This window comes from Ursus arctos, unplaced genomic scaffold (genome assembly GCF_023065955.2).
Source record: "Ursus arctos isolate Adak ecotype North America unplaced genomic scaffold, UrsArc2.0 scaffold_25, whole genome shotgun sequence".
NCBI lineage: Eukaryota > Metazoa > Chordata > Mammalia > Carnivora > Ursidae > Ursus > Ursus arctos.
In genome coordinates, this window is record NW_026622930.1 from 26,934,814 (window position 1) to 26,956,501 (window position 21,688).

A 21,688-nucleotide genomic window follows, 5' to 3' on the forward strand; every position below is an offset into this window, starting at 1 on the left:
CTGTCTAAAGCAAACACTGAAAACAGATATTCAGTCAGAGGTACAAAGAAAAATCTGTAACAATATGCTGAAAGTAGTTACATCCTGATAGTGCTATTATGGATGATTTCCTTTCTTCTTTGTGCTTCTCCATAATTTTTATTGTCTACCATATTACATTGTTATTTTAAAAATCAAAGATGCATTGTAAAAACTAAATAAGGCCTGTAGACTAACTGACAGTACTATTAACTTTCTGGTTTTGATATTGTACTGTGGCTACAGAGGATGTCACTTTTTGGGGAAGCTGGGTAAGGCACACAACACAACTCTGTACTATTTTCATAACTCTCATGAGACTGTAATTATTTCAAAATAAAAAGCGAAAAAAAATCAGAGATGCAGCTTGTATCTGAGGGTCACAGACTGGTGTGAGAGAGAAATGTATTCATAAATAGCCTTAATATAAATTCCTGTACAAAAAAATGCTTTAAGTATTTAGAAAAGGGAGGAATTCTGGGGTGCCTGGTTGCCTCGGTCCATTGGGCGTCCGACTTTTGATTTTGGCTCAAGTCGTGATTTCAGGGTGGTGAGATCAGGGTGGTGATATCTCATACTCAGTTCATGTTTAGTTTTTTTGCAGTTGTCTGAAAAATGTCTTTTACAGTGGGTTTGTTTATTTTTTTTTTTAAGATTTTATTTATTTATTTATTTGACAGAGATAGAGACAGCCAGCGAGAGAGGGAACACAAGCAGGGGGAGTGGGAGAGGAAGAAGCAGGCCCATAGCATAGGAGCCTGATGTGGGGCTCGATCCCATAACGCCGGGATCACGCCCTGAGCCGAAGGCAGACGCTTAACCGCTGTGCCACCCAGGCGCCCCTACAGTGGGTTTGTTCAAATCACTGTTTATGATGAGATCACTCCCCACTCCATGCTGCTCAGCAGGGAGTCTGCCTCTCTCCCTCTGCCCCTCCCCAATGCTCAAGTGTGTTCCCTCTCTCTGAAATAAATAAATCTTAAAAAAATAAAATTAACATAATATAATCTCAAAAGATTATTTTGAGAACTGAGACACTACAAGTTAAATATGTTCAGCATAGTGTCTGGCACACAGTCAGCCCTCATGGTAAGTCACCAAAATCAGTAGCTTTAATTACTGGTGTCACTACTAATAAAGATGAGGTCACGGAGCGCCTGGGTGGCACAGCGGTTAAGCGTCTGCCTTCGGCTCAGGGCGTGATCCCGGCGTTATGGGATCGAGCCCCACATCAGGCTCCTTCGCTATGAGCCTGCTTCTTCCTCTCCCACTCCCCCTGCTTGTGTTCCCTCTCTCACTGGCTGTCTCTATCTCTGTCGAATAAATAAATAAAATCTTTAAAAAAAAAAAATAAAGATGAGGTCACTTTTGACATTTCAGATAAACTGAGACGTCAGCATTTAAAAACAAAATCCTTGAAAGAGCTTTAGAGTCTGATCAGAATTCAAATCCCAACTCTGCCATTTCCTAGCTGTGTAATATCGGGCAAATTGTTTAACTCTCTAATCCCCTATTTCTTTGTCAATAAATACAGTATCTAATTCATAAAGTATCCTTGAGGATTAAATGAGACAATGTATATGTACTTGACACATACTAAATTGCCTCAATAAATGCTAACTTTTAATATTATATAATTCTGGCAACTGGGATCTGTGAGGCATCCAGGAGAAATGATTACACTGTGCCCTGAGACTGCAGCGAGAGACACGCCGAGTGAAATGGGAGAAACGACAAGTTCTGGAAATGATGAGCAATTAGGAGATTAACAAGGGAAAGCTAGCAGGAACTAGAATGAAGAGAGAAAATAAGGTCATACTCCACAGTAAAAGAAAGCATTTTAAGATGTTCAGTTTTTATCCAATCTACAAAGAGAATGAGCAACACGAGGATGAAGAGGTTAATGAATTCAACCACAGAGCATGGTAAACTCTACTTCTTCCCTTTTCTAGTCTGCAAGATGTTTTTTTTTTGTTCTTTTATTCAAAGTGCTTCTTGGAGCAAGTATAGTTTAGTCTCTCAAGAAAAAGCCGAGAACAGAGCTATTGTGCCCTAAAACATATCCAACAGTAATGTCCACCTAGCAGGAATCACAGGGACATACCTGGAACAAATGTGGCTTCAGCTTGGGTTTCACTTTTTAATGCCCTTTAATTTTACCTACTGTCATTTTAGCAATGCGAGAAGAAAAGAGAGACAAAGAAAGTGGCAAAGAAGTGGGGAAGAACAGTTACACATCCTAAGAGACTGGTCTCGGTTCAGTGATTAAGCTCTGACAAGAAACTTAGCACATTTTAGGCCAAGCGGCTTGGAAAATCACCCTTGAAACTCTTAGAATGAGACTCAGGGTATCTTTCTTTGCACTTTTGATATTAACATGCTATTTGACCCAGATCAAGTCACTTTCCCATTCTGCTTCTCAAGCAAACTCCTCAAAGTCAGGCATTCATCTTAGCTTTTGCACTTCCCCCCTTACCTTATCCCACTTAGTGGCTGGAAGAGGCTCTGTATGGTTTCTGTGATTCAATAAATATTACCGATCAAAATTACAACCATGTAACATTTGAAGATATTTGGAAATACTGATTTTGTCCATATCTCATCATATCATTGTTATCAGAGAAGGTCTTCTATCCCTTCCTACACTTTAGGTTCCTAGAGGCAGAAATCAACACTGTCCATTCCTCACACACAGGTGAAAGGTCAATAAATGTTACCGAATTAACTGAAAAGTGCCATGAAGCATGTGAAAAAAAGAAATTCCATTTTCAGAGTTCTAGCAACAAACCTAAACCTTCATTTCTATTCCCACCTCAGAGCCTTTCCTAAGGATAGGCAATCAAACCCTGAGCCAAGGGGTAGATTAACTACAGGAACGCTGGGGTTGCACGCACCTGTGTGGATGCGCAAGTGGTTCTTCAGATTTCCAGCTGTAGTGAACTGCTTGCCACAGCTAGACTCGGGGCACATAAAGGGCTTCTCCCCATTATGGGTCCTCATGTGCACCTTCAGCCTCTGCAGCACATAGAAGCTTTTCCCACAACCTTCTGCAGGACAGATGAAAGAGCGGTCATTTCTGGAAAAAAAAAAAATCACATAAGCAACAATACCTGAAAATGCTCTTTGCTAGAAAGGACAAATCAAAGCTCGTATTGCCTCTCAAAGCAGACAGTAAATCCCAAACCTGGATATACCAGAATCATCTAAAGTTTATTAAAACCACAGATGCCCCAGGCCTTACTCCCCACCCCCCTTTTTAAAAGTAATCTCTATGCCCAGTTCAACTTGGGGCTTGAACTCATGACCCCAAGATCAAGAGCTGCATGTTCTACCAACTGAGCCAGCCAGGTGCCCCACACCTTACTTCTTGAATACTGATTTCACAGGTTTATGAGTGACACCCATGCTTATGTATTTTTTTTAAGTTTTCCAAGAAATTATATTTTATAATGAGATTCCAGAACTCTTGTTCTAAGATGCTTAGGTGCCAAATGTCTTATTAAATATTTGTGAAGAATGAGGTAAATGAGACAATGCAAACCTTTCTATTAAAAAACAAAAGATATCTTAATCGCAAGTGAACTGGAGCCCCTGCTTTCCTTTAATTTGTCAACTGGGGGACAAGCTCTTCCAGAAGCATCAACATTCTTGAGCTCCAAGTATGGAACCTCAGCTATGCTCACCGATGCGTTTTGAGATGGTACTTGAAGTGAGCTGGCCACACAAATGTCCGGTCACAGCCTTCAACTGTACATTTGAGCTTCTTTTCCACTTGAGGAAGGGGCCCAGAATCTTTGGGCTGCCCATCACCAGAACTGAGGTGGACATTTTCTCCTGTAACAGAGTCACATATTTGTAATCCAGGGAAGGAAGCTGCTGAGGTACTTTGGTTCAATCAATAAAGCTCCTGTACTTTACTCCTACTGATCAATAAGCAGATATCTATCTTCAGCCTCCCTAGCTCTCTTTATATCCATCAACCACAGAAGTGAGCACACAATTTGTTCCCACCCCCTTACTCCAGAGAATTATCAAAAGCCATCATGCTTTGTTTCACAAGACCAGGCCTCTTTGGCAAATGTAAGAAATGTCCACAATGGTTTCACATAAAAAAGGAGAGTTAAACCCAGTCTGCATTACACAAATTGGCAGGGAAGCATATACGTCAACACCTGGAGCGGGATGCTAAAGACGGCTTCCTGTTCTAGGTATTACCGAATTTATATTTATTTTAGGAAGGGCAGCCATTCTGGCTTAGTTCTCAGTTTATGGTTGTGATTTCTTTTGTAGATGATCATTCTTAGATTTCTATCTTCTGAGGTCAATTGGCTATTTCTATCATTTTAGAGTATAAGAATATCCTTCTAATTTCCTGTGCCACTTCTCTTTAAGAATGCAAAAACTCAGCTGATTTTATAATTTCTAACCACATTTTAAAAAGCTAGAAATAACATCAACTGAGGTTTTTTGTTCAGAAGAACAAAAGGAAGGAAGAAGAGGAGCGTGCAATGCAGTGCCTCCCTTAAATTTAAGTGAAATCAATTAATTAAAGCTTTATATAAATCCCAGATTTACACGTAGTATTCCTTTTCTTTCATTGTCTTCAAGATATAGTTGGATATCAACAGAGAAAAATATTTACGACTACTTAATTACGCTACAAGCAAATGGAGTTTATCTTTCTACTACATATACCTCAGAAGTAAGATTTATATTTCCAAATTTCCCTCTCAAAAGCCAAGAATAGGGACAATAAATGTGGTGCCCATCACATTTCCTGGAACCTGACAGTTGAGCTAATCATAAAACTAATTGCTCCAAGGTCAGAGTAGAATCTAAGATGCCTTTTGTTAGTTAGTATTAATTTTTTTCTTTTTTAATATTGTCCCACATAGTTTTTATTCAATTGAAAAAGAGCTGCACATAGGTAAATTTTAAACAGTACAAAACTGTATATACCATAAAGGAAACTCCCCACCAACTCCAGAACTCCAGCTAATTAATGTCTAATGAAAGATCAGTAGAAATCCCACGCTAATACAGAAATTTAAACCGCTGACATTTGGGGCTTTGTGCATTCAATGTTGTAGATAAAACGAGAACACTGACAAAATCATGAAATTTAAAAACTGCTCAGAAAATAGTGAATTGCCCTGTATTTGAGTCCTTATGAAATTAATCCCTTAAAAATACAAAGAACTGTTTGCAGAAGATGAATTAGCTTAAAATGACATCAACCAATGATAGTTTTGGATATTTAGAGATCATCTGATGAACTGGTTCCCCCCACCAAAAAAGAGAAAGACAAAGAAATTCAACACCTTATATAACACACGTTGGATAACACTGTAAACATTTTAAAGACCCCACAGTTATGTGAGGTCTTTGCATTTGGGATAAAATTTCCAGTGAGAGTATCATAGATAGCATGGGTCAGTAAACTTATCCAGTAAAGGGCCAGACACTAAGTATTTTTGGCTTGGAGGACCTTACGGTCTCTGTCACAACTACTCAACTTTGCCACTATAGCAGCCAGACAATTTGTAATGAATGAGGATGCCCGTGTTCCAACAAAACTTTATTTACAAAACAGGGGGTCATTTGGCCCTTTGCTAACCCCTTATATAAAGCATCATATACAAAATTTAAATTTATGTGTATTTCAATCAACTTAGAAGTGAAGATGTGCTGTGAGAAACTACTACAGGACTCACAAAATGGCTTTAGTAACGACAAAGATATTTATGTTAAAGATGCATTTAAATACCAAATAAAATCATTTCATTATGTTAGTGGGTAAAAAGCAATATTAAGTTAATATATTTCATGATTTAAAATGTGTGTGTAATCAAAGTAATAAAATTTTCAAAAAACAACTTACAGTGTTTAATTTTATCTATAGGCCTAATGGTTTAGATATCTAAGTTAGCCCCCTAAAAAGGTTTTATGGAATCAGCTCATTGACAAAATAGAAGACTATCATATATTTGGGCTCACTTTATATTCAAGTACACAAGGTAGTTGTTAGGTAGTAAGGTAACATTATTTTGAGAGTAATAAAAACATCCACACAATGCTTTGCTGATTATAAAGCATTTCCCAGATAGAATCTTATTTAAATCTCCAAAACAACCCAATCAGGTAAGCTACCTGATCTCTGTGTTCTGATCATGAGAAAACTGCAGCTAAGAAGGTTAAATCCCCCAGGCAGAGGATGAGTTAATGACGGCACCAGGTCTGGATCCCAGGTCTCCAGATGCCAAACCCAAAGTTCCCTCCCTGCACAGCTTCTTCCTAGCACATACAGCAGTACCTTCTTATTGCAATGAGATGCTGATGGTTTCAGGATCCAGAAATTAGCAAAAGCATCCCAGGAAGAATCTGAACTGTACAGCCTCCCCAAAATGGTAAAATTGGCCATTCTAAGCAGCACTACGATAGTCAAAGCAGAACTAATTATCTTGAAATTAACAGAAGTCTGGAGTTCTCTTTGCAGTGACATGGATGGAGCTAGAAACTATTACACTAAGTGAAATAAGTCAGTCAGAGAAGGACAAATACCATATGATCTCACTCACGGGTGGAATTTAAGAAACAAAAGAGGAAAGGGAAAAAAAAAGAGGCAAACCAAGAAAAAGACTCTTACCACTAGAAAACAACTGATGGTTGCCAGAGGGGAGGTGGGTGGGGGGGATGGGTGAAATAGGTGATGGGGATTAAGGAGTGCACTTGTGATGAGCACCTGGTGTTGAATCACTATACTGTACACCCGAAACTAATGCTAAGCTGTATGTCAACTAACTGGAATTTAAATAAAAACTTAAAAAAAAGAAGTTTGGAGTTCTCTATGTAGAAAAGATTTAAGTTAATGTTTCTAAAACTGGAATATCCTGAAATACTCTCAGGGATCCTTGAGAAAGTCTTTAATTTTTTATTTTCACTTGCATAGTAATCACAAAAGAATCATAAGCATATTCTAGATCAGCCACATGAGCTCCAAACAGCCATGTACCAACATAAGATTTCAGTGCTTAAGCTTGGTTTGTGATAATGATAGTGTGTACCTTACCTTCATAATTTGTTGTAGTACCTTAACTGTCACAGATTAAAGAGAAAATATACAAGCAGCTCTAAAACAAAAAGTATTAGAGCATGTTACATGAGCCAAGGTTGTGCACTGGTTTAGGGGTGGTTTGAATAGAGTCATGGTCCTCAAGCTTTAACATGTACTGGAACCACTGAGAGGGCTTACTAAAAGATCGCATGTTTCTGATTCAGTAGGATGAGGCCTGAGAATTTGTATTTCTACGTTCCCAGGTGATGCTGATGATTCAAGGACTACATTTGAAAACTACTGGATAAAGAAAAATGGCACAGAGTTAGTACAGGCATGCTGAACTCCAAAGAAACAGCCCTATAGACTGGTTGGATATTTAAGGTCATATGATGAATGGGTTCCAAAAAAAAAAAAAAAAAAAGGCAGTGGTAGCTGCTACTAAAATTGCTAAACTGCTATGAGTAGCAATTCAGTTTCAGCAAAACACCATCATCTGCCAAAATAAAATATTAACTTTATTTTCACTGGTTTTGTAGTTTTATTTCTATTAATTAGCAATACTGTTTTGACTTTATAACGGTATAAAAGCTCAAAGTATAGGGATCAGTACAATAAAAACAATTCAAGATAACATCTTGATCTGTGAAAATGTTTTCCCTTTAAAGGGGCTCTGTACATTATTTAAAGCTGACAATTGAGAATGCTAGTGTTGTTGATTTTGCACACGTATCTGGCATAGCTGAGTTATTTTACAGAAAATAAGACAAACAACATACACATTTCTAGCTGTCTGCTCTCACCAACAAAATAACTTAGATTGCAGTCATTTCAAAATACAGTCATTGCATTACCAAAATCTCCACACGGAATACTGGAAATGAAAACGTCACAGGGTTCTCACCATTGCTGCTGGTTTTTGCATTCTTTGCCAGTTGTGCACGAGTAGCAGCAATCAAACTATCATGAGCCAACTCCTGAACCCGGAGGAACCATGGAATGCTACTGTCCGTGCTCTCACTGGAGAGGAAATCATTCCCTGAATCCTCTGCCTCATCTTGTACAAATACTAAGTGCTCAGCTGAAGAGCCCAGACCTGGAAGAAACAAGAGGATATGTAAAAGTTACCCATCAAGTTACCCTTTTATCAGCCCTGGCCCAGATACTTCGTGGCCTGAATCAGCTAGTCCAGATTTTCACCTCTCACCTCAAGCTTCTGTTCTCCTACTACATTAGGTTATCACCTTTCCACTCCCAGGTTTATCTTTCTTACCTCCTCTGGATTCAGAGGCAAAGCTGTCCCCCCAGGGCAAGCAAGCTAGTATCCTGATTCCCACCCTTCCATCATCTTCTCTCTGCCATCTACAAGCCATTCCTCTCTACTGGCCACCTTACAACCTCCCCTTAGAGCCTTTAAATCTGTCTCACCCATCTTTATTTTTAAAAAGAAGAGAAAATCCCTAGTACTACTCTAGCTATTCACTGTTTCACAGTCAAGTTTCCTGCAAGTGTACCTTCTAACTTTTTTTATCTACTTTCTCACCTGTCATCCGCTCCCCACCATGGTTAGAACCCTGGCCTCCACCTCTACTCCCTCAGTAACAATCGCTCTTGCTCGGGTCACCAGACATGCACTTCCCTCCTCATCTCACGAGCCCATCGTGTGGTATTTGGCATAATTTACTACCTTTTCTTCTTTAAGACATTTTCCCTCTCTTGGCTTCTCCCATACCACTCTTCTTCTGTTTACTTTATCCTCTCTAGCAGCTCCTCCCTACTCTTCTGTTACCCTCTTAAATGTGTTTTTTCCAGGGTCCCAGATTTGCCTTCTTTTGTTTATGCTCCTGAATCAAAGAATCCATGTTCACTGTTTCAGACATTTCCTGAATGCTGATAAGCACCAAAACATTTCTAGAACTCTGGATTCCTGTTTCTAATTCTCTAAAGGACACTTCCTCGTGAATATCCCTCTGAAATCCCAACATCAACAACCACAAACTGGAACAAATCATGGTCCCCCCAACCCTGTTCTTGGGCTCACTATCTTTCTGAATGGCACACCCTAATTTCCCAAACGAGAAACTTCTGAGTCATCCTAAAGTCTGCCTTCTCCCTCTACACATTCAACTTATCACCAGACTATACCAATTCTCTAAAATAATAATAAGGCTTCTTTCCATTTTAAGTATGATTGAGTAAAATATGCACCACCACCCCCCCAGTTTTTTTCTTAAGCATGAGCAGAGTTCAGAAAAGGATAAAAGAATACCTGCTCTTGTTAGGTTAAGAAGAATAAAAGATGTATTATCACTTGGCTGTAGATCTTGCAACAAGCTAGGAGACTCTGGAGTGGATAAAAACTCCGGGGACTTCTGTACAGTCTGAGCCCTTGTCTCCTCTCCGTCTGGGCCCACATTCACCTGAAGGCTTCTCAACACAGCCGAGGAAGGGACCTCCTTGGAGGAGTTTGTATGACTTGGAGTATCATCTAGCAAAGGGAAAACACCACGGCTTTATGTAGCACCTATCACCACAGAGCTCGCCATTCTGATACACAGCACCGAATACCCTTATAACATCCCTTACAGGAGGAGCAGCATTTTTATTCTACAAATACAAAATTTCCCTCAGAAGAGAACAGAGAGATAACTTTCAGTTTTAAAGGGAGTCAGCCAAAATGTGAGGGACAGACTCGTTTGACACTTGGCAGTACAAACCAACCAACCATCCACCACATTTGGACATTACAGACCTTCCTTTGTCCTGTTGAGGCCAGAAATCAGTACTTTTCCCTCGAAAAATATAGTTTATGCAATAAATACTAACTCAAGAATAGGATCTAAATTTTAAATTATTTTTCTCAGGAAGAGATCCCTCCCTTTAATTTTTATAGCATGTATGTGACAGTTCTTTTGAGTCTTAGGGGGGAAAAGCCACAGCCTGAGAAATCACTGAAATTTTATAGAATCATAAATATGTTTCATTATACTTCTGGGTTTACACTGAAATGTAAAGAAATAATTCAGAACACTTGCTCTCTAGAACTTTATTCTAAGGGAAGGAATGAATTTCCAAAGGTTTTGGTTGCAATAAAATGAGGAATTGCACTACAGTGCTAAAGCACCCAATGTTTTCAGGGGTTTCAAGTCATCTTTGTAAAAGGCAGATCATTTTTTTTAAGGAAGATAACAGATAAGATTACACGAATGAAAGCGGAAGCCTAGGGATAGTACTGCCATTTCAAAGTCTAATGAAATAGTACAATATGAATGTCCTTAATGTCACAGAACTGGTTAAACAGTTAAGTTTATGTGATTAAAATGATTAACTGGTTTAGGGGCGACGCAGTCATTAAGCATCTGCCTTCGTCTCAGGGCGTGATCCCGGCGTTATGGGATCGAGCCCCACATCAGGCTCCTCCGCTATGAGCCTGCTTCTTCCTCTCCCACTCCCTCTGCTTGTGTACCCTCTCTCGCTGGCTGTCTCTATTTCTGTCAAATAAATAAATAAAATCTTTAAAAAAATAAAATAAAATAAAATAAAATAAAATAAAATAAAATAAAATAAAATGATTAACTGGTTTAAATCACAAATCTTTAGTTATGTATATTTTATCATACACAAAAAATTTTTTAATGAAGTTCATAGCAGTTTGTCATAGTAAAACACTGGAAAATAACTAAATATTCATCAACAGTATCATGGATAAAGAAGCTGTGGTTACAAACATAGAACACTATACAGCAATGAAACCAAAAAAACCACAGCTACACACGCAAGGATGAATCTCACAACTATAGAGTAACAGAAGAAAGGTACAACAACATACATTCATATGATTCCAAGGTCTAAAAACACGTAAGATTAAACTGCATTGCCTAGATCTCAGTGGTTAAACTTGGGAAACAAATATCGGTCAAATAGTTGAGGGCAGTGGTGACCTATGAAGAACAGAAGTTGTCTTTATCAGGGAGGAACCCCTGGGGGCTTGGGAGCTGGCAAGGTTCTACTTCTTGATTGGGTGGTGGGTATCTCCTTTATAATAATTCTTCAAGATGTATAAGTACAGGTTTTATACTTTTCTGTATCTATCACAAATCCCAACTAAAAAGAAAACATACCAGCCGTGCATGATACACACATATTTAAGAGGGAGAGGAATAAAGTTAGGGAGGTACGTGCAGATACATTTGTGTTTGTAATATTATGTTTCATGAGCTGGGAGGTGAGTACATAGGTTTTCATTTATTATTATTGATAATTGGCTATCTAAAATATTTTTAATCAGGGTACCTGGCTGGCTCAGTCAGAAGAACATGAGACTCTTGATCTCAGGGTTGTAAGTCTGAGCCCCACACTGGGTGTAGAGATTACTTAAATGAATAAATAAATAAAAACTTTAAAAAAATAAAATATTTTTAATCAAAATTAAACCTAAAGTTAATGCAGAAAAGAAGATTAATGATTTTGTTGTTCTTTTCACATCAATACTGTTAAAATATTATTCAACAAATAAAATCAGGAGAGGAAAATTTAAGCCCAATGAAGATCAAAATTTATTAGCACATGGAAAAATACACATATTGAAAATCCGCAAGGATCTGGGAAAACTCCAACATACCAGTAGAAAAACAGGAGTTGAACGACAGAAGATGTGCAAAAGCTAGGAACTAGACAAGGAAACCTTAAGTCAACATTGGTTGAATGTATCTGCCCTTCTTAAACCTTAAAACACTGAAAAAGATTTTAAAGTCACTTCAAAAAAATCTAAGAAAAAAGGACACCACTAGAGGACAGTAACCAGAAAGTTTTATAATAAGCTATCACCAATCACCAATAGGTGGTGACCCTCCCCTGATTTAACATCAATATTCCAAATTTTAAATATTCCAATTTCCAGAAAACAAAGAACCCACTGCACCCATAAATAATGTTCTCCTTGCTAACAGTCACGGAATAGGACCTCCTTCTCCCCATCCAAAGTTAATCTCACAAATCATGATCAGCATTCTAGTTACTCCTACCTCTCCTGAAGCCTCCCCACTAATTAGCCACTCTTTCTGTTTGCAGCTTCTCTAATTGGCTCTTTCCTCTTAGCATAAAACCAACCTCAAATATTTCAGATCTTAAAAAAGAATTCCGCCATCTACCTTATGTCCTTCTCTTTTTCCTTTCCATAGCAGGAGAGCCTTGAGAAGTGTAGTTACTTCCTCAACTATACTTAGCTTGCAGTGATACCTCAACCCTCTTCTACAACCTGGCTTTCCATTCCCTTTCCATGGAACAGGTCCTGCCAACGTCAACAATGGCCTTGTTGGTCCTCTCTCATTGGGACAGTTCCTATCTCATGGGCCTCTTAGAAGCATCTGACACACTGACTATTCTCTTAAGTTCCATGCCCGTACTCTGTACCAATATTTCTCTTATTGCTCTAGCCTTCCCTTCTTCCCTCCTCCATAGGCTCTCCTGCTTTACCCTGTATCTTGAATAGGGAGTTCCACATTGGTCTTTTCTTCTCACTCTCACATTCTATGAATGATCCTATCCGTTACTATGGCTTAAATTACTAATGCACTTGTAACTCCCATGGTTGCTTATTCTCCATGATTCCCAGTATTTACAGTTTTTACCAGTCAGTTATAAAGTCATTTATCCCATTCCACCAGTATGACAGAGCAAGCTAAGCTCTTAAAACTTGTTTATCTTATTTCTTGCAATCTTAATTTTTACCTGGTAACATTAGCCGACTGCATTCTGAGGCCTCAGTCACCGGAAGGAGGGACAAACAAGTAATGTCTTTAGCTTCTGATTCTACTAGCCCCTGTCCCAATGGGATGGACGTATTCTGAACAAACTGTACCAGGAGCTGGGGGGAGGAGGGAGAAAGGGGAAGACGAAGAGACAATAATGAAAAATACAAGTTGTTAGGAATGATCTAAACCTCTGAATTTACCAAAAGTTCATAGCATAATTAAATCTTTACTGCTCACTAGTCTCAACCACATTCACAGAAAAACTAGATTAACTACGAAATAACATTTAAAGTTATTTTTATCAAGTGCTCTGTTTCAAAGAAAAGCTGTATTATATTGGTTCATTTAAACCTTACCGTAAAACAGTAAGACTAAACATGTATTTTAAAGATAAGGAATCAAAAAAATAAATAAATAAAGATAAGGAATCAAGTCAAAGACATCAACTGACTTATCTAGGTCACATGACTAGTAGGGGAAATAAGTCTTTAAACTTACGTAACCTGATTCCAAATTCATTGACCTTTCCACTACGTGACAGAGAAGTGCTAAAATTAAAGCAAGAGAAATGAATAAAAATAACAAAATGTTTAGGGGCGTCTGCGTGGCTCAGCCAGCTAAGCATCCGACTCTTGATCTCAGCTCAGGTCTTGATCTCAGGGTCGTGAGTTCAAGCCCCACATTTGGCTCCACGCTAGGCATGGAGCCTACTTAAAAAAATAAATAAAAATAAAATAAATAATAAACAAATAATGTTTAAATCCTCTAATCACATTTAGAAAGAAAACACTTTCAGATATACACAAAATTACTGAAAAATGGTTGTGGTAGTAAATATTTATATATGTATATACACATTCACATATATATCATACATATAAAATTTTGTCATCATGTAATTACCTAAGTGTGTAATAACTTATACTTACTTAAACATAAAAAGCGATAGGTAAAAAGGAGTTTTTAAATCTTTGAGAAAGTACTTTGTGATAGAAAAAATAATAAACTAGTAGTTACAACCAAAACAATATGGCCCACAAAACCTAAAATATTTACTATCTGGCTCATTACAGAAGTTTCCTGACTTCCTGAACTAAGGACAAACCTTGGAAGATAGCCCACAAAAAAAAATAAAAATAAGTAAATAAATAAAAGGCACTGCCTGGGCTCACCTCTGGTTTGGATTCTAACTCATCTGATAACATTGATTCAGCTTCCAAATCCTGTAGCTGTTCAGGGGATAGGTTAAAAATTTAATTCAGAGTCAGTGACACCTTCCTGTTATGCTCATATTCCTCTAGGAAATGCTATGCTTTTCCTGTAAGATGCTGTGCTGGGTGGGTAATCAATTTAGCCTAAAAAAGGATAAGGGAGAGAGAGAATTAGAGTAGTAGAAAAATGTAGCTAAATAAACAAAGGCACTTCTCTACACATCTGAAAATCACAACAAGCAAGCAAATAAAAAATTCAGACCAAAACACTTGCTTTAAAATAGAACAAGCCCAATAGATGTCAAAATCCATTAAAAGTTGTACTTCGTAGAATTTCAACTTCTAATAGTCTATTTTAAGAAAAGGTCTTAAAATAGAAAAAATATATGCCCACAGAATTTCATGTTAGCATCTACAACAATAAACAACTGCAAGCAAGATATAAATACACATACATACCCAACACTTAGGGAATGATTTATTAGACTATGGCACTGTCACTTAAAAATATGGTTATAAAAACAACGCAACAACAAAAAGTGCTAATGACATGTTAAATTACAAAAACAAAATACAAAATTATATATTTGCTATTATTAAAACTAGTTAAGATATGAACAGAGGGGCGCCTGGGTGGCGCAGCGGTTAAGCGTCTGCCTTCGGCTCAGGGCGTGATCCCGGCGTTGTGGGATCGAGCCCCACATCAGGCTCCTCCGCTATGAGCCTGCTTCTTCCTTTCCCACTCCCCCTGCTTGTGTTCCCTCTCTTGCTGGCTGTCTCTATCTCTGTCAAATACATAAATAAAATCTTTAAAAAAAAAAAAAGATATGAACAGAAAAAAGTAAAAGGAAATTAATACAACTATGATAGTAGCTATCAGGTGGCAGGCTGGTATGACTTATTTTTCCTTTCTCAATTTCCTCATCTTTCTAAAAGTAGTTATACAGTCAAAATCTGAAAAGTGTTTCCCAAAAGTAGTAACCTTGGAACCCTGATGTAGCTATTTTCCCCCATAATTAAAATTCTTACTTTTTATCACTTAATTTTTTTCAGACTTTGACAAAAGAGTCCACTGTATTTTGTACAATTGTTGCTAAACTTGGGAGCACTACCATATACAAAGTAATTACACAGTGTAAAATGTACTCAGGAGGGAGTTTTCAATTAATACCAAAGTTGACTGGAAAGTTAGAACAAGGCAGGCTTACTCTGCAAAAAAGACATTTAGAAGTTCAGGAATAAATTTTTATTACTCTGTTGGTTCCTTCCTCTCCCTCTTGCTAGCTTCCAGAAATCCTCACTTTCATCATAAAAAAATAATTCACAAGATGTAAATGAAAGTGTCCTTTTATTTAAGTTTCCTACATAAAATCAAGTATCATAAATCTCTGATTTTTTCTTTCCCTATGTTTTCCTAATTCAAGCTCTATACATAATAGTTCAATGTTGTTTATCCATCCCCCTTTTTCACAGAGGAAGGAACCAAGGCTCAGTGCATCACTTGCTCAAGTTATTAAGTTGCAGAACCAGGACTGCTGCCCAGAGCAGGTCAGCATGAATAGTGATTACATCTATCTATGTCTGACCTTGAAACACCAGGGTTTAAGAAGTCCTTCTCCCCAATTCCAGTTCATCTTAAGAAGCCAAGAAATAACCAAATACTTGTTTAGGTTATTCTTAAGGTTCCTCAAACTCTGAGTTTCCAGGATTGTAAAATCTCTAAGAAACTAGACAACTATTTGCTGCCTTTTATATTCGTTAGGTTTCTTAGAAACCAATGATGCTTGCTGCGTTTCCATTATCCTTACCTAATGAAAAATGAAAAAAAAAAATGAAGTTTATGAATATGTGCACTGAACAAGAGAAAAATCATGTACTAGATCTTAGATACTTTTGCAAAGCTGTAATAACAATTTAAAGAAGGAAGCTGCCACCTCTCTTATAGTTTAAGAGCCACATCTCATCACATTTCTCAAGGGTCCATGGTTATCTATGATATCTTTTTATTTTAGTATATTCATTTCAGTGATAATTTTTCAAGAAAATAACACAAGCATTATCTTGGAACAAATGGATATCCATATTATAACTGAGTTCTGCCCGAATTTGTTGCCCATGTTTGTGGTTTGTATGTGCACTATATGAACTAAAGAGTGACTAGTAGGATAGAGTAGCATAGGCAGGCTGACCTTAAAAGAATCTGCACCGGAGCACTCAGTACCTTATCAAGTGTACTGTGTGAATCTCATCTTTAACACAGCAACTTGCTATGTATATTAGCCGAAGTGTGATGGCAAATATGCAATTAAATTTGTTTCTATCCTCAATTCCCATCATCATTTAACAGGTTCCAAAAACCGCAATGCAAATTTTTAAATAACGGCTTCACTGAGATATAATTCATATAGCATACAATTCACTCATTTAAAGACTACAGTTAAATTGTTTTTAGTATATTCAGAGTTGTGCAATCACAACCACAACCAATTTTACAACAATTTCATCACCCCAAAAAAGAAACCTTGTACCTATCAGCAATCACTCCCCATTTCCTCCCAAACCCTCCCCTGACCAGGCCTAGGCGACCACTAATTCCTGTCTCTACAGATTTGCCTATTCGAAACATTTCATATAAATGGAATTACACATGTGATCTTTTGTGCTTGGCTACTATCACTTAACATAATGTTCCCAAGGTTCATCCCTCTCGTAATATGAGTCAGTGCTTAATTTCTGTTGCCAATAATATTCTATTGTATGAATATACATTTTATTTATCCATGTATCACTTAATGGACATTGGATTATTTCTACAATTTGGCTATTATGAATAATGCTGCTATGAACATTCATGTACAAGTTTTTTAGTAGACATATGTTCTTACTCTTTTGGATATATACCTAGATGTGGAATTGCTAGATCATATGGTAACTCTATGATTAACCTCTTGAGGAATTACCAGGCTGTTTTCCGAAGTGTCTGCACCATTTCATAATCCCACTAGCAGTAGATTTCTCTACATCCTCACCAACACATTATTATAGCCCTCCTAGCAGGTGTGAATGGTAACTCATTGCGGTTTTGAGTTGCATTACCTGATGGCTAATGATGTTGCATATCTCTTCATGTGTTTATAGACCATTTGCACATCTTTTCAGGAGAAATACTCAGATCACATGCCCATTTTTTTAAATTGAGTTGTCTTTTATTGTTGAGTTGTAAGAGTTCTTTATATATTCTAGATACAAGCCCCTTATCAGATATATGATTTGCACAAACTTTCTCCCATTCTGTGTGTTCTCCTTTGCAACACAAATCTTATCTTCATTTGAACAAGGCAACTCTAACTCTGCAGTTATTTAACAATACCTCATTAAAACTGGCATTCAAGGACTTCTAGTCAGTTTTGGTTACATGTGAAATCCCGTATCACACGCTGCTTAACAATGTCTTGACATTTTAAATACATACCTTGTATGATATTCTCTGCATAGTATTACTGAAGTTAAAACGTAGAAACACAGGAAATATATTACTGAATTCAAGGCTAAATCTTTCCACTATTAAGTTCAAATTTAAGTACTGCATTTCAGCAAATCGACATCTCTACCAAATATGAATGTTATTTTAAATTTTGTTTTATGGTGTGGTTTACAACTGTATACTCATTCATAAAGATATAAATCCATGGCAACAACTGATATAATTGCAATAGCCTAAATTGTACTACCTACATGGTTCCCTAGAGCCATCAAAACATTAGACTGCTGATATTGTAATAAATTTGTATCATGGCAGATGGTAACTACTCTTATCTTGGTGAGCACAGAGTAGTGTATCAAATTGTGGTAATGTATCAAACTGTCAAATCATTATGCTGTATACCTGAAACTAATTTAACATTGTATGTCACCTATTCATCAATTAAAAATAAATATATATTAGATTGCTTAAAGGAAACAATCTTGGTTCAGCATAGGTTAATTTTTTTTTTTTAAATCCACTGACCCTACCACTGCTATTATTGAATTATTTGTAAACTTGTTTTGATTTTGCAGTTGATTAAGAGCTACTGGGAGCTTCAGCACTGGCAGGATAAGAATTACTACCTAGCTTTATGTCAAAGTATATTTAGAGTAATCATAATAAAAATTTGCCAGTATGAGGGCCAATATAGTGTTCAATGCATTGTTCTTCCTTTGAATGCAATTTGCATGACAGTGGAGTGAAAGGCACTACTCTTACTCAAAAGGAAACTATTTTGGGGGGCGCCTGGGTGGCTCAGTCGTTAAGCGTCTGCCTTTGGCTCAGGGCATGATCCCAGCTTCTGGGATGGAGCCCCACATCAGGCTCCTCCGCTATGAGCCTGCTTCTTCCTCTCCCACTCCCCCTGCCTGTGTTCCCTCTCTCCCTGGCTGTCTCTCTCTCTCTCTGTCAAATAAATAAATAAATAAATAAATCTTTTTTTTTTTTTTTTAAGTTTAAAAAAAAAAAGGAAACTATTTTTAAGGTAATTATGGGTCTTAAGGAGAGCCTTCTTATGCTATTAATTAAGATAAGAGACTAGAAATGTAATATTGGGGGCGCCTGGGTGGCGCAGCAGTTAAGCGTCTGCCTTCGGCTCAGGGCGTGATCCCGGCGTTATGGGATCGAGCCCCACATCAGGCTCTTCCCCTATGAGCCTGCTTCTTCCTCTCCCACTCCCCCTGCTTGTGTTTCCTCTCTCGCTGGCTGTCTCTATCTCTGTCGAATAAATAAATAAAATCTTAAAAAAAAAAAAAAAGAAATGTAATACTGAGTAGTCACCCCAAATTCTTCAATGTGAACACTAATATTTGTTCTTTTTTTCTAATCTTTATCTGGTAGACAGGCAAAATTTATATGCCCTTATTTCCTTTCACATTAGAAAAATTACTAATTTAGCCCCATAAATAACAAAAGAGATAATGACATTTAACTATCAGCAACCAAAGGTAGGCCCATCAATTTGTATTTTCCACAAATCATAAATAAGGCATCTTGGCTCTGGAGAGAATTCACAACAAAACAAAATGATCTCAGACACCCAGGGATTAGTCTAATAAATATTATTAATAAATATGAAATAAGTAGTTCTAGTTAGACCCTTTTCTCCCTTTACTCTTGGCAACAACGGAATTTTACTGTGTGCATGGTTCCCCTATGGCCACCAAAGCACATTAGAGTGCTTACAGAAAACAACCTTGGTCCAGCAGAAATTCTACTCTTTAGAAATCCACTGACCCTGCCAATCCTATTATGTTAATAGCTAATAATAGCAGAAAATGTTATATGTTATCCCACAGTCAGCCTAAAGGTTAAAAAGAATGCAGGCAATACAAACCTTTGCAATGAACCAAAGCAAAGAACACAGGCAGCCCTGAAAAGTTCTGTAAATTGGTAACAAGAGAACTCATAAAAAAAGCAAAGCTGATTTAAGACAATAGGAATCTCTATGATCTAGACCTTCCTGAGAACAATTCTCCTTCTGTTTTTAGCCAAATAAATAAATCCTGAGAACTGAAGTCTGATTAACTGCATTTTTCTTCTACAGTACACTCAATATAATTCAGCAAATTATGCATTACGTAGCTAAGTTAAATAAAGAAGCTGAGATATGTTTATTAAAAAAAAGAAAAATCCAAGGTCTCTAAAACAGAAATCCAAATTCTGCCTCTGACTTTTTGGTTGAGACCTAGGCAGGCTACTCATCTTCTGGGCCCTAGGAAATTCATTTGAAATACAGATGAAACAAATCTACCCTAGGATTATTTATATATCGGTCAAAAGAAATAATCACAAAATTCTTCAGAAAACAAAGCTCTGCATAAGTGCTTAAGAAACAAGTAAACAGGGCACCTAGGTGGCTCAGTCAGTTAAGCGTCTGCCTTCAGCTCAGGTCATGATCCCAGGGTCCTGGGATTGAGTCGCATGGGGCTCCCTGCTCAGTGGGGAGTCTGCTTCTCCCTTTGCTCCCCCCGCCCCCGCTCCTGCTCTCTAGCTCACTCTCTAGCTCAAATAAATAAATAAAATCTTAAAAAAAAAAAAAAACAAGTAAATGTTTCAAATGCTTTTATACTCTAAAAGATTAAGAAATGCGCCTGGCTGGCTCAGTTGGTAGAGTGTGTAACTCTTGATCTTGGGGTCTTGAGTTCAAGCCTCATGTTGGGAGTAGAGATTATTTAAAATAAAATCTTTAAAAAAAAAAAAATCTGCCTTTTATTAACTGAGTCCAAATTCCTTATAAAGCAGTGGTTTTCAAACATTTTGACTGCAAATCACAGTAAGATACATTTTCCATCATACCCCAGAGAATGAAATACTCACTGAGACACATACAAATAACACATTTACATGAAACAATACTAGCCTATGCTAATCTCAGGCACTCTGAATTTTTTAAAAATAAAACTCACTAAAGTGATCTCAAAAGCTACTTAAAAGATTTCATCCCAAAGACTGAAAACAGTATCAAGTATCTTCAAAAGTCTAAAATGCATGTTAAACAGAGACTCAGCCATAAAACATAAAGCCATTGATATAAACCTGCTATAAATATATATTACAATCAGCAATTATCATTAGAGTCTTGGGGAAACTGAAATAACTTGAATCCTCACACAAGACAGGAATTAGTGGTAACACCATGTTAGGAGGGCAGAGATGGTCTAAAACTAATGCAGGCCACATGGAGAAATACTGGGCGGGAAAACCAAGCCAAAATAAACTAAACTACAACAGGAGAACAGACCTGATACAGGTGGTATCTTGCCTCAGTCCTGACTGCCATACAGAAGGGAGTGTATTCCAAAGGGAAAGATGACCAGGGGCTTTTACAGCTCTGCCTCAGGAAAGAAACAGAACATCATTGTGTCAACTTCTAAAAAGCAATGTGATTCCACCCTAGGAAAACAAAGCCTAGAATACCAGTACTGCTCTTACTCTAGGGAGGCAGAAAATGCCTTGACCTTGACCCAGTTTCAGAAAGAAAGGGGGGGGAGGTGAGGAAAAAAGAGGGAAGAAATTGAGAAACACTGTGGTCCCTTCAATTGGTAACCAATCTGCTTCTCAGTTCCGTCCATATGTACCTGCGGCTGACCACAAATATAGACCCAAACAATGCTTCACTAAAAATGAAAAACTAAAACAAAAATTCTACTAATGGTAGGGAATCACCATGATCAAAAATGAAAATTAAAAAAAGAACAGTGTAAATTTTGGTATAAAACAGTAGTCCTGGAATGCCTGGGTGGCTCAGTTGGTTAAGCGTCTGAGTGGGTAGCCTGCTTTTCCCTCTGCCTGTCACTCCCCTCTGCTTGTACTTGCTCTTAAATCCCACATCAGGCTCCTTGCTCAGCGGAGAAGCTCCTGCTTCTCCTTCTGCCTGCCACTCCTACTTTTGCGCGAGCTCGCTCTCTGACAATTAAATAATCTTAAAAAAAAAAAACCCAAGTAACTTTTTATATCCGTATCTAGCGTATTATGGAAGTTGATTAAATTCTAACAACACAGTGGTAATAGGTACTAGTGAAAGAAATTTGGAATGGAGAACTGTGAAGCCAGAATGAAACTTATAAACTATAGGATTCATCCCGGGCTTTCCCTCTGCCTTCCCAGGATCTGCTGAGGTGTT

General features: G+C 37.6%; 1 protein-coding gene across 5 annotated transcripts in view; it reads right to left on the minus strand.

Moving 5' to 3' along the window:
- The window catches only part of ZNF410 (zinc finger protein 410), a 38,480-nt gene that overhangs the window by 12,005 nt on the left and 4,787 nt on the right, over positions 1–21,688 (minus strand). For 2 of the 5 annotated variants that reach the window (XR_008961373.1, XM_026519527.4), the window contains exons 2-7: positions 13,998–14,180; positions 12,803–12,938; positions 9,342–9,560; positions 7,977–8,168; positions 3,702–3,852; positions 2,913–3,094 (exon numbers count right to left, since the gene is read on the minus strand). Coding sequence is in view for 4 of the 5 variants with exons in the window: in XM_026519527.4 (XP_026375312.1) it covers positions 2,913–3,094; positions 3,702–3,852; positions 7,977–8,168; positions 9,342–9,560; positions 12,803–12,938; positions 13,998–14,030 (913 nt within the window). In the remaining variant the exon portion in view is untranslated. Of the gene's footprint in view, positions 1–2,912; positions 3,095–3,701; positions 3,853–7,976; positions 8,169–9,341; positions 9,561–12,802; positions 12,939–13,997; positions 14,181–15,622; positions 15,845–20,806; positions 20,897–21,688 lie in introns of all 5 variants that reach the window. The other 3 variants (XM_026519528.4, XM_057318490.1, XM_044391315.3) reach the window with 3 other exon arrangements.